The sequence below is a fragment of the Denticeps clupeoides genome, chromosome 2, assembly GCF_900700375.1.
Source record: "Denticeps clupeoides chromosome 2, fDenClu1.1, whole genome shotgun sequence".
NCBI lineage: Eukaryota > Metazoa > Chordata > Actinopteri > Clupeiformes > Denticipitidae > Denticeps > Denticeps clupeoides.
Window position 1 is genome coordinate 53,761 of NC_041708.1, and position 11,469 is coordinate 65,229.

At 57.0% G+C, this 11,469-nt stretch overlaps 1 protein-coding gene across 4 annotated transcripts; it reads left to right on the forward strand.

Annotated features, from left to right (window-relative positions):
* Positions 1–1,275: 1,275 nt before the first annotated feature.
* slc38a10 (solute carrier family 38 member 10) lies at positions 1,276–11,138 on the forward strand. 4 transcript variants are annotated; one of them, XM_028964408.1, is made up of 18 exons: positions 1,276–2,162; positions 2,269–2,378; positions 2,470–2,587; positions 2,675–2,720; positions 2,799–2,892; positions 2,987–3,130; positions 3,560–3,684; positions 5,438–5,540; positions 5,611–5,793; positions 6,275–6,386; positions 6,758–6,864; positions 7,079–7,232; positions 8,266–8,427; positions 8,514–8,867; positions 8,952–9,047; positions 9,479–9,499; positions 9,697–9,834; positions 9,933–11,138. In XM_028964408.1, the coding sequence occupies exons 1-18, from the start codon at positions 2,009–2,011 to the stop codon at positions 10,739–10,741; spliced, it is 3,030 nt and encodes a 1,009-aa protein (XP_028820241.1). In that variant the 5' UTR covers positions 1,276–2,008; the 3' UTR covers positions 10,742–11,138. The 4 variants fall into 4 exon arrangements, with proteins under 4 accessions (XP_028820241.1, XP_028820233.1, XP_028820249.1 ...); XM_028964400.1 differs by lacking the exon at positions 3,560–3,684 and adding an exon at positions 4,062–4,186 and having other exon boundaries at positions 1,279–2,162; XM_028964416.1 differs by lacking the exons at positions 3,560–3,684; positions 9,479–9,499 and adding an exon at positions 4,062–4,186 and having other exon boundaries at positions 2,006–2,162.
* The last annotated feature ends 331 nt before the right edge of the window (positions 11,139–11,469 follow it).

Genomic DNA, 11,469 nt, shown 5'->3' on the forward strand with positions numbered 1-11,469 from the left:
TGCCGGCGGTGACACCGGGCGGCGGAGAGGACCTGCCGGGACCCCGTTCCTCTCGGGATAATTTACGGCGCAGTTTTTTCCATCGTGACGGTGTTTGGCGAGTTAGCTCAGGTTAGCTGCGACTCGGCCCTCGCGGTCGGAGGGCGGGACCCCGCGAAATAAAGAGAAGCCAGAGGGCGACGCCTGACACGCCTGCATTGAAGCAACTTTTAATAGGCAGAGACAGAGCGGCTGTCCGCCCATAGAGCCCCGGGCCCCCGAGGGCCGACCTTAACAACAAACCGCCGGCTCCGCCCCTCAGACATGTAGCGCATGCTGCGAAGCGACTTCTAGAACGTTGGACGTCTGTACGGTCCACATGTAGAGTTGTCATGCATGTCATGTCCTGCTCTGTCCCTTGGTCCTTGACTGGTTGCAGGGAAACCGGCTCTTTTAAATTTTCCTCCCAACGCCAGTGGCCCTAAATCCGGTGTATTGATGGAGGCCGATAGAAGGGAGGGTTAAACCGAAGCCCGCCGGCCCGGGAAGAGACAAAGGTGGCCAATGTTTTTTCACTCGGCTGAAAAGCCTTTTCATGAGGTTGGATAATGTGTAATTAAAGGTGATTACTGGAGCAGCGTCCCCATTCTGCACACACACACACACACACACACACACACACACACTCCAGCGATGCGGTTCTTCTCGTTAGGCGCCTCCCTTCCTCGGGTTCCTGCGGAGCCCTTGGGTTTTGGTAATGGTGCCCCGGTGTCTGATGGGAAATTCTGTACCATGCCCGTGCTGACAAAGGCCCCCATTCAGGCTCTGCATGCTTGACCTATCAGGGTCCGCGCCACGGCTTTTGTGCCACGGTGACCCCTCGCTGACCACTGCTTACCTCTGGGGGTCAGGGGTCCGATCGAGGGCCTGTGTCTAATTTCGTCCCCCTCGAATCTGCCCCGAGATCTGCCCCAGCAGCCCCCCGCGGGCAGAGAGCAGGCCTTAATTCCGATCTTGGGGGATTAGGTGAGCAGAGACGCGGCCCTCCGGCCAATCAGCCCGCTTGTCAGTTTTGTCGGCGTGTTGGCGGTGAACGATAGCCAGACTTTTCCGACTGTACCCCGCACACGGCACCAGCGGCGTCCCCGGGGACCCCTGGCCTGGCCTTGGTGCCCGGTCTGTTAGCAGCGACACGCAACCGGCTCCAGAGCCGGGATTCCACAGAGCTCCTGTTGCAGATCCCTTTCCTGCCCGCGGCCTCGGAGGAGACCGGGAGAACATCGGGTTTCATCGCTGGAACGCTCGCCGGCGACAGACGCGCCTGTTTAGGGAGGCAGATTTACTGCTGGATTCAGTGCCGTCCAGAGCTGGACATTTACATTCATGGCATTAACCAGACGTCCCCCTGGAGTCACTCAGGGTGAAGTGTCTTGGTTTTAAGTGGGGTTTGAAGCTGGGTGTTCTGGGTGTCTGCTGGTTGGATGTATTAGGGTGAGGAGAATCCCACTAATCACAGACCGGTTCCCAGCCACCGTTACCCCTGTGCTGCAGGTATGGCCAGTGTTACAGAAATTATTTTATTATAGAAAATATTAGATTATTATAGAAATACGTGTTCATACATTGACTTTAAGGTTCTTTCTTCTAAAAGTTCCCACTCTGGAAGTCTGTGGATATAAAGTAAAATGAGTAAATGTCACTATATACAATTACAAAACAAACTTGAAAGCACGTTGTAAGTCGCTCTGGATAAGGGCGTCTGCCAAATGCCGTAAATGTAAATGTAAATGGCACAAAAAGTATAACTATACACGAATAAATAATCGCACATGTATACTGCTGTGACGTTTATAAAGGTGAAATGCGCCGCCCTGGCCGCTAATAATAATAATTAATAATGAATAAATATACATGAATAAATAACCGCACATGTATACTGCTGTGACGTTTATAAAGGGGAAATGCGCCGCCCTGGCCGCTAATAATCATAATTAATAATGAATAAATATACATGAATAAATAACCGCACATGTATGCTGCTGTGACGTTTATAAAGGTGAAATGCGCCGCCCTGGCCGCTAGGGGCGCTGCGGGCCGGACGCCTCCCTTCCTCTCCGCACTTCCTGGTTGCGCGTTGCGGAGCTGCTGGAGCCGCGTCGAGCCGCGTCTGTGGACGGTGTCCGGTAAAGGGGCCGATAAAGCCGCTCCGGCGTCCGTGTGTCGCCATGGTGGCGCTGTAGTCGCGCCGCTCTGTGTTCGCTGACTTGTTGTCGCTTGTTTGTCGGGCAGCGCCACGTCACCGCGACAGGATGACCGCGTCCAACTGGGGCTTGATCACCAACGTGGTGAACAGCATCGTGGGGGTCAGCGTGCTGACCATGCCCTTCTGCTTCAAACAGGTAAACGCCCCCCCCGTGACCTCTGACCCGCGCCTCGCGTGACGTCACGACGCCCTGTTTTTGTTTATGAGCGGTGTGTGACGCTGTGCAGTGCGGGATCGTGCTGGGAGTTCTCCTGCTCTTCTTCTGCTCCTGGATGACCCACCAGTCCTGCATGTTCCTGGTCCACTCGGCCAGCAGCACCAAGCGCAGGACGTACGCCGGGCTCGGTGAGGCGGGGTCAGGGGCTCCGGGGTCAGAGGTCGCTCGCCCCGCCCGGCCGGGGTGTAACGCGTGCGTGTGTTCCTGTCTTTCAGCCTTCCACGCCTTCGGGAAAGCGGGCAAGGCGCTGGTGGAGTTCAGGTGAGCTTCTCGCCGGCCGCGCCCGCCTGCCCCGCCCTGTACACGCCCCTTTCTGATGGCCCTCCCCCCTCTCCGCAGCATGATCGGCTTGATGCTCGGGACCTGCATCGCTTTCTACGTGGTCATCGCGGACCTGGGCTCCAACTTCTTCGCCCAGCTGCTGGGACTGCCGGTGGGGACGTGGACGGGCTCTCTCGAGGTGACCGGTGGCGGTGCCGCAGAACCGCTGTCACCAACCGCCACCTGCGCTTTGTTCCCGCCGCCAGGTGACCGGAAGCTTCCGCGTGCTGCTCCTGGTGGTCGTCTCGCTCTTCATCGTGCTGCCGCTCAGCCTGCAGAGGAACATGATGTCCTCCATCCAGTCGTTCTCCGCCATGGCCCTGATCTTCTACACGCTCTTCATGTTCACGGTGACTCCCGACACCTTTACACCGCCGAGGTCTGAGGAACCTGCACCTCTCCGACTTTTGCTAGAACGTTTTTTTCAAATCCTGCTGCAGTGTGTCTGCGTGTGTCTGCATGGTCCAGAACATCTAGATGTTCTCCAGGAACCTCACATGCGTTTTACTTTTGCAGGAGTTCGGTATACGTGGAGGGAACCTGTGCAACGGCTCCAGTAGTCACATGATCGGACGTTTTTACACGTTCTACCGTGTTCTGCAGACATGTTTGATTGTTGATATTTGTAGAAAGGTCGAACCGTCACCGATCAGGGACCCCGAATGGCGGGATCCCCAGCAGCCGGACCGGATACTAACCCTCTGTGATATTTCTTCCCTCCTGAACCCCGCCCCCTTCACGCTTGACCCCGCCCCTGGCGCTGCCTCTTCTGCTTCTAGATAGTGTTGTCCTCCTTGCGTTACGGCATTATCTCTGGCTCCTGGGTGGAGCGCGTGCACCTGTGGCGATTCCGGGGCGTCATTCAGTGCTTGCCCATTATCGCCACCACCTTCTGCTGCCACCCGTAAGTAAGCCCCGCCCTCGCCCCCCCCTGCAGGTGCCACGCCCCGCACACCGCACCCACAGTCTGTTTCCGACCCATCGTCTGTTGGGGTGTCCTTGTGGGCGGAGTCGGGTTTCCCGCCCTGACACGGGGACGCCCCGCACGCTCATCCGGCTACCCGCCCCGTCCTGCCGTGTGACGCTGGTGGCTCTTGGGACCCGTTTTTTTTGTTACGTACTCATGCATCACGTGGTTCGTCTCCTGGTCCATTTTGATTTGTTTTCTCCATGTCATCTGTGGCCCTTCAGCACGGGCGTGGCCCGTCCCTCCTCCTTTCTTCCCCTCCCTCTGTCCCCTGGGGACCCCCGGTAACAGCTGCCCTCCCCTCCCAAATCCAGATGGTGTTCTCGTCCTTCAGACACGGCCTGCTCAGTGGCCACTGGCTGGGGCTGGTCAGTTACGCGGGCTGGGACGGCGTCTTTCGCTGCATCCCAATCTGTGGCATGGCATTCGCCTGTCAATCGTAAGTACCCGCCCCTGACGACCACTCCCCCTTTCTGCCGCGCTTCTAACGCTACCGTAGCCGCTTTTCTGTATCGCTCCGGGAGGCGTGTCCCGGCGGCGGAGGCGTCCTCTCGGCTCCTCTGACGCGGCCAGAACGCGTCACACGCTACGCCACTTAAAGGCAAATTACCGACGGCGGCGGCGGCGCGGCTCCGGCCGTAAACCGGGCGCGGCCTCATTCATAAGTAACACCCCATTAAACCGTATCCGTATCCGCCACCGCTGGCGTCTCGTTTACGGCCTGCTGTTTATACGCCAGCGCCGACGAAAGAACGCGTTGCGACTCGCACCGCGTTACCAAGAATCGGTAACTTTGGTAAAATTGCCCATGTCTGATATCGTCAATACGCAATTTCAACACCGTCCACTGAGCGGGATCATTTCTATAAATCTTCCCAATTTCAACCCTTCTGAACCATTTCTGATGAAACTACGCGGCGGTGGTTCGGTCATTTTCACCGTAGGTGCCCTTCGACTGTCAAATAACCGGGGACGAGTTAGGACATTTAACACGCTTGGATTAGAGGTTCGAAGCGACGTTATTCACCAGTTCTAACGTACTTCTATAACCGCGCCGATTGCATGAAGACATGAGAACATGGTGAGTAAGTAATATCGTGGCGGGAATCGCGGCGTGTCCCAGTTTCCGGTGGCGGGCCGCCGCCGCCGCCGCTGCCGAGAGACCTTTAATGCAGTGAGATGTGACGAGGCCGTAAATTCGGCGTTTACGGGGACCCCGTCCTCATTTCCCCTCCGCATGTTCCCTCCTCCGCTCTCATTTCCAGCCCGACATGAAATGTCCCACTTTTATTTTCCACTTTTGACCGCAGGCGGCTGAAAAGGCGGCGCTTCTGTAACGTGGTCGTCCACCGGCGGGCAGCGAAGCGGACCCGTAACCGGAAGGTCGTGGGTTCGAATCCCGACCCGCCGAGGTCCCCACACGCTGCTCCCCGGGCGCCTGTCCTGGTGCCCACTGTTAAATAGAGGGGACTCGTTTCACCGTGTCACCGCGTGCTGTGCCGCGGCGTCTCACGATTCCTCTCTGTGTTAATTATACGGGCCCACTGCCTTCTGGGAATAATTCGGAATAAAAGTGGAAAATAAATGAAAAGGCCGTCCCGCTTGGTGCATTTTGGACGTGTAGTAGAGGCCTGTTTGGTGCGCCGCGGTTCGGTGACGGCTCAGGGCGGCGTCTGTGTTTGTCCCGCAGGCAGGTGCTGCCCACCTACGACAGCCTGGATGATCCGTCTGTGAAGAGGATGAGCACCATCTTCACCTCGTCCCTCAACATCGTCACCACCTTCTACCTCATGGTGCGTCCCACCGAGCTGCACCGCGCCGGGTTCGGGTTTTCTGGTAACGGGGCCTCGTCTTCTGCCGCAGGTGGGCTTCTTCGGCTACGTCAGCTTCACGGACGACATCGCCGGGAACGTCCTCATGAACTTCCCCTCCAACCTGGTGACGGAGATGATCCGGGTGGGGTTCATGATGTCGGTGGCGTTCGGCTTCCCCATGATGATCCTGCCCTGCAGACAGGCCATCAACACCATGCTGTTCGAGCAGCAGGTAGCGTCCCTGGAAAAAAGTCCATGTGCTACGGGCGGGACACCTAAACACGACCGTCATCAGCAGCAGCTTCAGGAGGCCACGTGTGTCCCGAGATCCGTTACGATTAGAGAAGGTGGCAGTGGTGGCCTAGCGGTTAAGGAAGCGCCCCCGTAATCAGAAGGTTGCCGGTTCGAATCCCGATCAACCAAGGTGCCACCGAGCAAAGCACCGTCCCCACACACTGCTCCCCGGGCGCCTGTCATGGCTGCCCACTGCTCACTCAGGGTGATGGTTAAATGCAGAGGACAAATTTCACTGTGTGCACCGTGTGCTGTGCTGCTGTGTATCACATGTGACAATCACGTCACTTTAACTTTAAGTCCGACAGTCCGTGCACGAAATCGATCGATTTTTATATAAACGTTCCGTCTTTTTTCTGCCGAGTCGGCACACAGAGAAGAAATGTTGTTTTATTTTTATTATTTCTTCTTTCCGGCAGCAGAAGGACGGCACCTTCAGCGCCGGCGGGTACATGCCACCGCTGCGCTTCAAAGTCATCACCCTCTGTATCGTGTTTGGCACCATGGTGATTGGGATCCTCATTCCAAATGGTCAGTGTGTGTGTGTGTGTGTGTGTGTGTGTGTGTGTGTGTGTGTGTGTGTGTGTGTGTGTGTGTGTTTTCTGCTGGTCAGCACCATGTTTTATTCACGCCGCGCCGGGTGCGGAAACTGGCTGCTCAACCCGTCCAATTACATTAACTGAGCCGGGGGGGGCGGGGCCTCTCTCTCTCTGTCTTCATATCGCGCCCCGGGGCATAAATCCGGGCGCAGAGAGACGTGGTGAAGAGCGTCTGGAAGAATGTACGAGTTAACAGGGAAAAATGAGGTGTCCAGGTCTTGGGTGTAAAAGTGCAGCACGTGCGAGTTCAACACTGTGTGTGTGTGTGTGTGTGTGTGTGTGTGTGTGTGTGTGTGTGTGTAGTGGAGACAATCCTGGGTCTGACTGGTGCAACCATGGGCAGCCTGATCTGCTTCATTTGCCCCGCCCTCATCTACAGGAAGATCATGAAGAGCGGCCTGACCGCACAGGTGAGCTCCTGCTCCGCCCCACCCTGCATGACCGTATTAATCACTACATATAAAATGAATTCTAATCAGAGCAGAATAAGCTATTTAGTATTATTATTTCAAGTTCATATTTTCAATACATCACCATGACTACAAATAAATCAATGAGGTCTGGCAGTAAGGTCTCGGTGGAGTATTCATGGAGTAACTGTTAAGCCCCGCCCCCTCCCTGCAGCTGGTGCTGTGGGTCGGTCTGGGGATCCTCCTGATCAGCACCTTCACCACGCTCTCCATCTCCAACGCCCAGCCGTCCAGACCCATCCCTCCCCCGGCTCCCAAAGGCGCCGACAAGGTGGACATCCAGATTCCTGCTCTGCCGAAGATCCCAGGTACAGATTTCAGGTCTCACCGTCTCCAAAGTCACGCCACGTATTGTCCGTAACAGAAGTGAAAGTGAAGTCATTGTGAAACGCTGCAGCGCACGGTGACGCGGTGAAGGCCATGATGTGGGGAGGGGACCTCAGTGGGACCTCGGCAGTTTAGGATTCAACCAGCGACCTTCTGATTACGGGTCTGTTTCCTTAGTGCCAGTGGTGGCCTAGCGGTTAAGGAAGCAGCCCCCACTGAGGTCCCCTTGATGAAGGTCCCGTCCCCACACGCTGCTCCCTGGCGCCTGTCATGGCGCCCACTGCTCATCAAGGGTGATGGCTAAATACAGAGGACGCGTTTCACCGTGTCACCGCGTGCTGTGCTGCAGTGTCACTCCCCTGCTGTCCCCATAATAATAAGCAATACGAGGCAAATTCTGCTCTTTTATCTTGGTCTTCATGACCAGACACGAACCCGCGACACGAACTTCCACCGGTGGCCGAGGAACCGATTCGGGTTTTGGTGGTACAAGAAAGGGCACTAGTGTCCCTGGGGTGGACGGGACCAGAGGTGGCCTTCAGGTGGCAGAGAGACGCGGGTCTCGTCATTCCTTTAATTAAATGGGAGCGGGGGTGTGGCGTCGATCACCAGCGGACGCCCACGTCCACACCTGCTTCCTGTTTACGGCGCGGCGCCGAGGGCAGCCGGGAGGAAACGGGCGAGAGAGACCGCATTCATAATACACGAATCAACAGAGTCAGAAACGAAGTCTTGACGTTCGTGTTTACTGCGTTGCTAGGCAACCGGAGCCTGCGTTCCGAACCGCGTCACTTTCCAGCTTTTATTCTGACCTGGAGTGCCGTGTAATTTGGTAAAACTTGTACTTCCTGTAACTGAGTGAGGCGGTAATATTTATCCGTAACGTTCTGATGTTCTGGCCACGTTGAAGAAGTTTTTTTGGGGGGCTCTCGCCGGCTCTCTCTGCCGCCCCCTGCTGGCGGAGCGGCGCTCCTGATTGGCTGTTTGCACCGACCCCTCCCTCTCCCTGTCCAGCCTCGAGCCGTCCGGCCGGGATCGGGGAGGGACTCGAGCGTCCGGAGGAGGGAGCAGACCCGCCGGTGCAGGGGGCGGAGCCCCCGCAGATTAAAGGGCCGGTGGACGTCCCGGACAGGAAGAGGAAGGACGACTTGGTCCAGCTGGACCGTCCCGATGCGGGTAAGAGTCCGGCCACTCGTGCTTTTTCTTCTCGCTTGTTGATGGTTACGGTACGGGCTTGTTGAGGGACTCCTCTCTTCCTGTAGGCGTGGCCATACCAGATGGCGAAGCGCACCGGCACGAGCCGCCCATCCCGCAGGACGTGGTGAAGGTGGACGAGAGGAAGAACAGGGCAGAGCTGGCGGAGGAGAGCAAAGAGAAGCAGGAGGAGCGCGGGGTGGACGCCCCAGTGGATTCTGGGAAGAAAAACGACATTCTGGAGAAACCTGATGGTGGACAGGCGAAGAAAGACGTCCCAGATGCTGCCGACAGCAACGCGCTGGACAAGCCTGGTGCAGGAGACAAGAACGTTCCTGATGGCACGGTCGCCCCGCCTGTGGGGAAAGAGGCGGAGTTCCAGGAGAACGTGAAGGTGGAGGAGGAGAATCTGCAGGACGGAAGTGAGTAGACTGAACGGAGAGTTCTCCGCTCCATCTGGCCACCATTGGTCACTCAGCGTTGACGTCTGTTCCTTTGCCGAGCAGAACCGGCAGCTGTGGTGGTCCCAGACGCGGAGCTGCGTGAGGGGGCCCAAGCGAAGGATGACAAAGAGAAGGATGCAGGAGATGAAAAGATGGAAGGTGAGTCGCAGCCAGTTGGCAGAACCAGAAAAGCGAACGCTGATCTTCACCTCTTCCTTGATGGCCCCTTTAGAGGATGGGACGTATTTTTCGGCCTTTCTGTCCTTCACCTGCGCTCCTGCTGGATGGTTCTGTAGATTGTTGGACCCATTTGCCAGGGAGGTTTGTAATAAATGATTGTTGTGGCCTGGAGGGTCCAGATTTCTCCTCATCCAGAGTCAAAACCCAGAAGATGTAGAAAATTCACAGTAGACATTGTCTGTTGTCGTTTTTGCTCAGCTCTCCTGACTAGCCGGTTTTACAGGAATCGTGGTGGAACGTCACAGAGCCGCTCCTCCCTTCTCCGCTGTGCTCTGGAGACACGTGTCCTCTTCTCACTTCTTTCTCTTCTGTTCTGTCTGTTCCTCTCTGACTCTGGACCGGTGGCTCAGTAATTAAAAAGCTGGTTGCAGGTACGACCCTCTCTCGCTTCCTCCATCCCTGCCTCATCCCTCAGTAGTCATTAGATGTTCGTAGAAGGTAGGAGTAGGACACCTTGTCTTTATTTACCTCCTCTTGACCTCACGTCCTCCCAGTGTCTTCATAGATGCAGTCCTGTGTGTGTGTGTGTGTGTTTTAATGGTTTAATGGAGGTCTCTTCCTCTCTCAGAAGGTCAGCTGGATCACGCCGTCCTCCTGCAGGTCATCAAGGAGCAGCAGGAGCAGCAGAAGCGTCTGTTGGATCAGCAGGAGAAGCTGCTGGCCGTCATTCAGGAGCAACACAAGGAGATCCACCAGAAACAGCCTGGTGGGCGGGCGCGCGCGCGCACACACACACACACACACACACACACACACACACACGCTGATACGCGAATGTTGACTCCTCGGCGCTCTGTTTGTCAGATGCTGAGGAGGACGCTGGGAAGGTTCCTCAGCAGCAGGCGGAGGTGGATGAAGGGGAGAAGCTCCTCCAGCAGGAGGAAGGAGGCGCTGCTCAGCGCCCCGTGGACCCGGCGGCAGCGGTGGCGGCGGCTACGCCAGCACCCGACCACGGGGAGGCGAACGTGAAGGAGAAGCCGCTCCCTGTGGAGGACGCCAAGCCTGACGGCCCACCTCCTGGCGCTGAGGAGCAGGAGGCCGTCCTCAGACAGAAAGCGGCGCCGCTGGAGCTGCAGAAGGAGCAGGAGAGGCGCATTGAGAAGGAGGTCCAGGCCCGGGTGGAGAAGGAGGTCCAGGCCCGGGTGGAGAAGGAGCGGCAGGAGCGAGAGAGGAGAGAGAGCCTGGAGAAGCGGCAGACGGCGAAGGAGCTGCAGGAGCTCGCCGAGAAGGAGCAGCGCCTCCAGGAGCAGGAGCTGAGGAACCAGCAGCTCCAGAACGTCATCGAGGCCAAGCACGACGCCGAGAGGAAGAACCAGGCCCCTGCGGCGGGGGCGGAGCTCCAGCCAGCCAAGAACGGCGGGCGGGACCTGAAGGGAGACGACGACGACGCCGCCGTTCGCCGGGCGGAGCCTCCGAAAGACGCGGACGTGAAGAACAGCAGGGAGGAGGTGGGCGTGGACCTGAAGAGGAGGAAGAGGGACGCCGTGCCCGGCCTGGAGTCGCTGCTGGAGATGGGACCGGCGGACCTGCACGCCGCGCTGGAGGAGAGGATCCTGGGAGACGTGGTGGTCCACAGCCGGCAGATCAAGGAGACCACCAGGACAGAGGAGTGAAGAGGACCAACACACACCCTGGGACACCGTTCTCGTTCCAGTGACTGTTCCGTGTCTTTTACGTCCAAAGATGTCACTGCGTACGTGGGTTTTTATATTCTCAGTTGGAACAGGTCAAAGAACTTAAAACTTTATTTTTCAAACAGACGTTGTTCAGAGGTCAGACCTTCTGGTGTCCTCGCGTCCCACCAGGCACTCCCTGAACATGGTGGGGTCCATCTTCTCACAGCACAATTTATTTTATTACGTGTTGGGACTCTGCAGATCCCATTCCGTCGTTCCCCGAGGCTGGAACGAGGTTCCCCGCTGTGGAGGACATGGGGCCACGTGACTGGCGGCCCCTGAGGGCCTCTGTTACCTTGATTGTGTAAAGAATAAAATTTGTGCTTTATTTCTGCTCTGTGCATGAAGCGAATTGTTTAAAATTCACCTACACCAGGGGTCCCCGACCCGGAAGACCACGGAGATAAGCACAGCATACGGTGAAACGTGTCCTCTGCATTTAACCAGTGGGCGGCCATGACAGGCAGCCGGGGAGCAGCGTGTGGGGACAGGCAACCTCCTGATTACGGGGCCGCTTCCCATACATACACCCCCGTTCATTAGTTAGGGGAAGCCAGGCCGCGTTCATTAACACCTCGCGCCCTGCGTCATTACCCAAGGTTTATAGCGCCGGTTCTAGATGCATAAAAGTGACGGAAAATGTGCTTTGAGTTTTGCCGCTGCCA

Excerpts from the sequence above, each read along its gene's own strand:
- slc38a10 (XM_028964408.1), top strand. The coding sequence starts at position 2,009 with ATGTATGCTGCTGTGACGTTTATAAAGGTGAAATGCGCCGCCCTGGCC. Across the intron at positions 6,387-6,757 it reads TGGGATCCTCATTCCAAATG|TGGAGACAATCCTGGGTCTG; the intron begins GTCAGTGTGTGT and ends GTGTGTGTGTAG. Across the intron at positions 7,233-8,265 it reads TGCTCTGCCGAAGATCCCAG|CCTCGAGCCGTCCGGCCGGG; the intron begins GTACAGATTTCA and ends CTCCCTGTCCAG.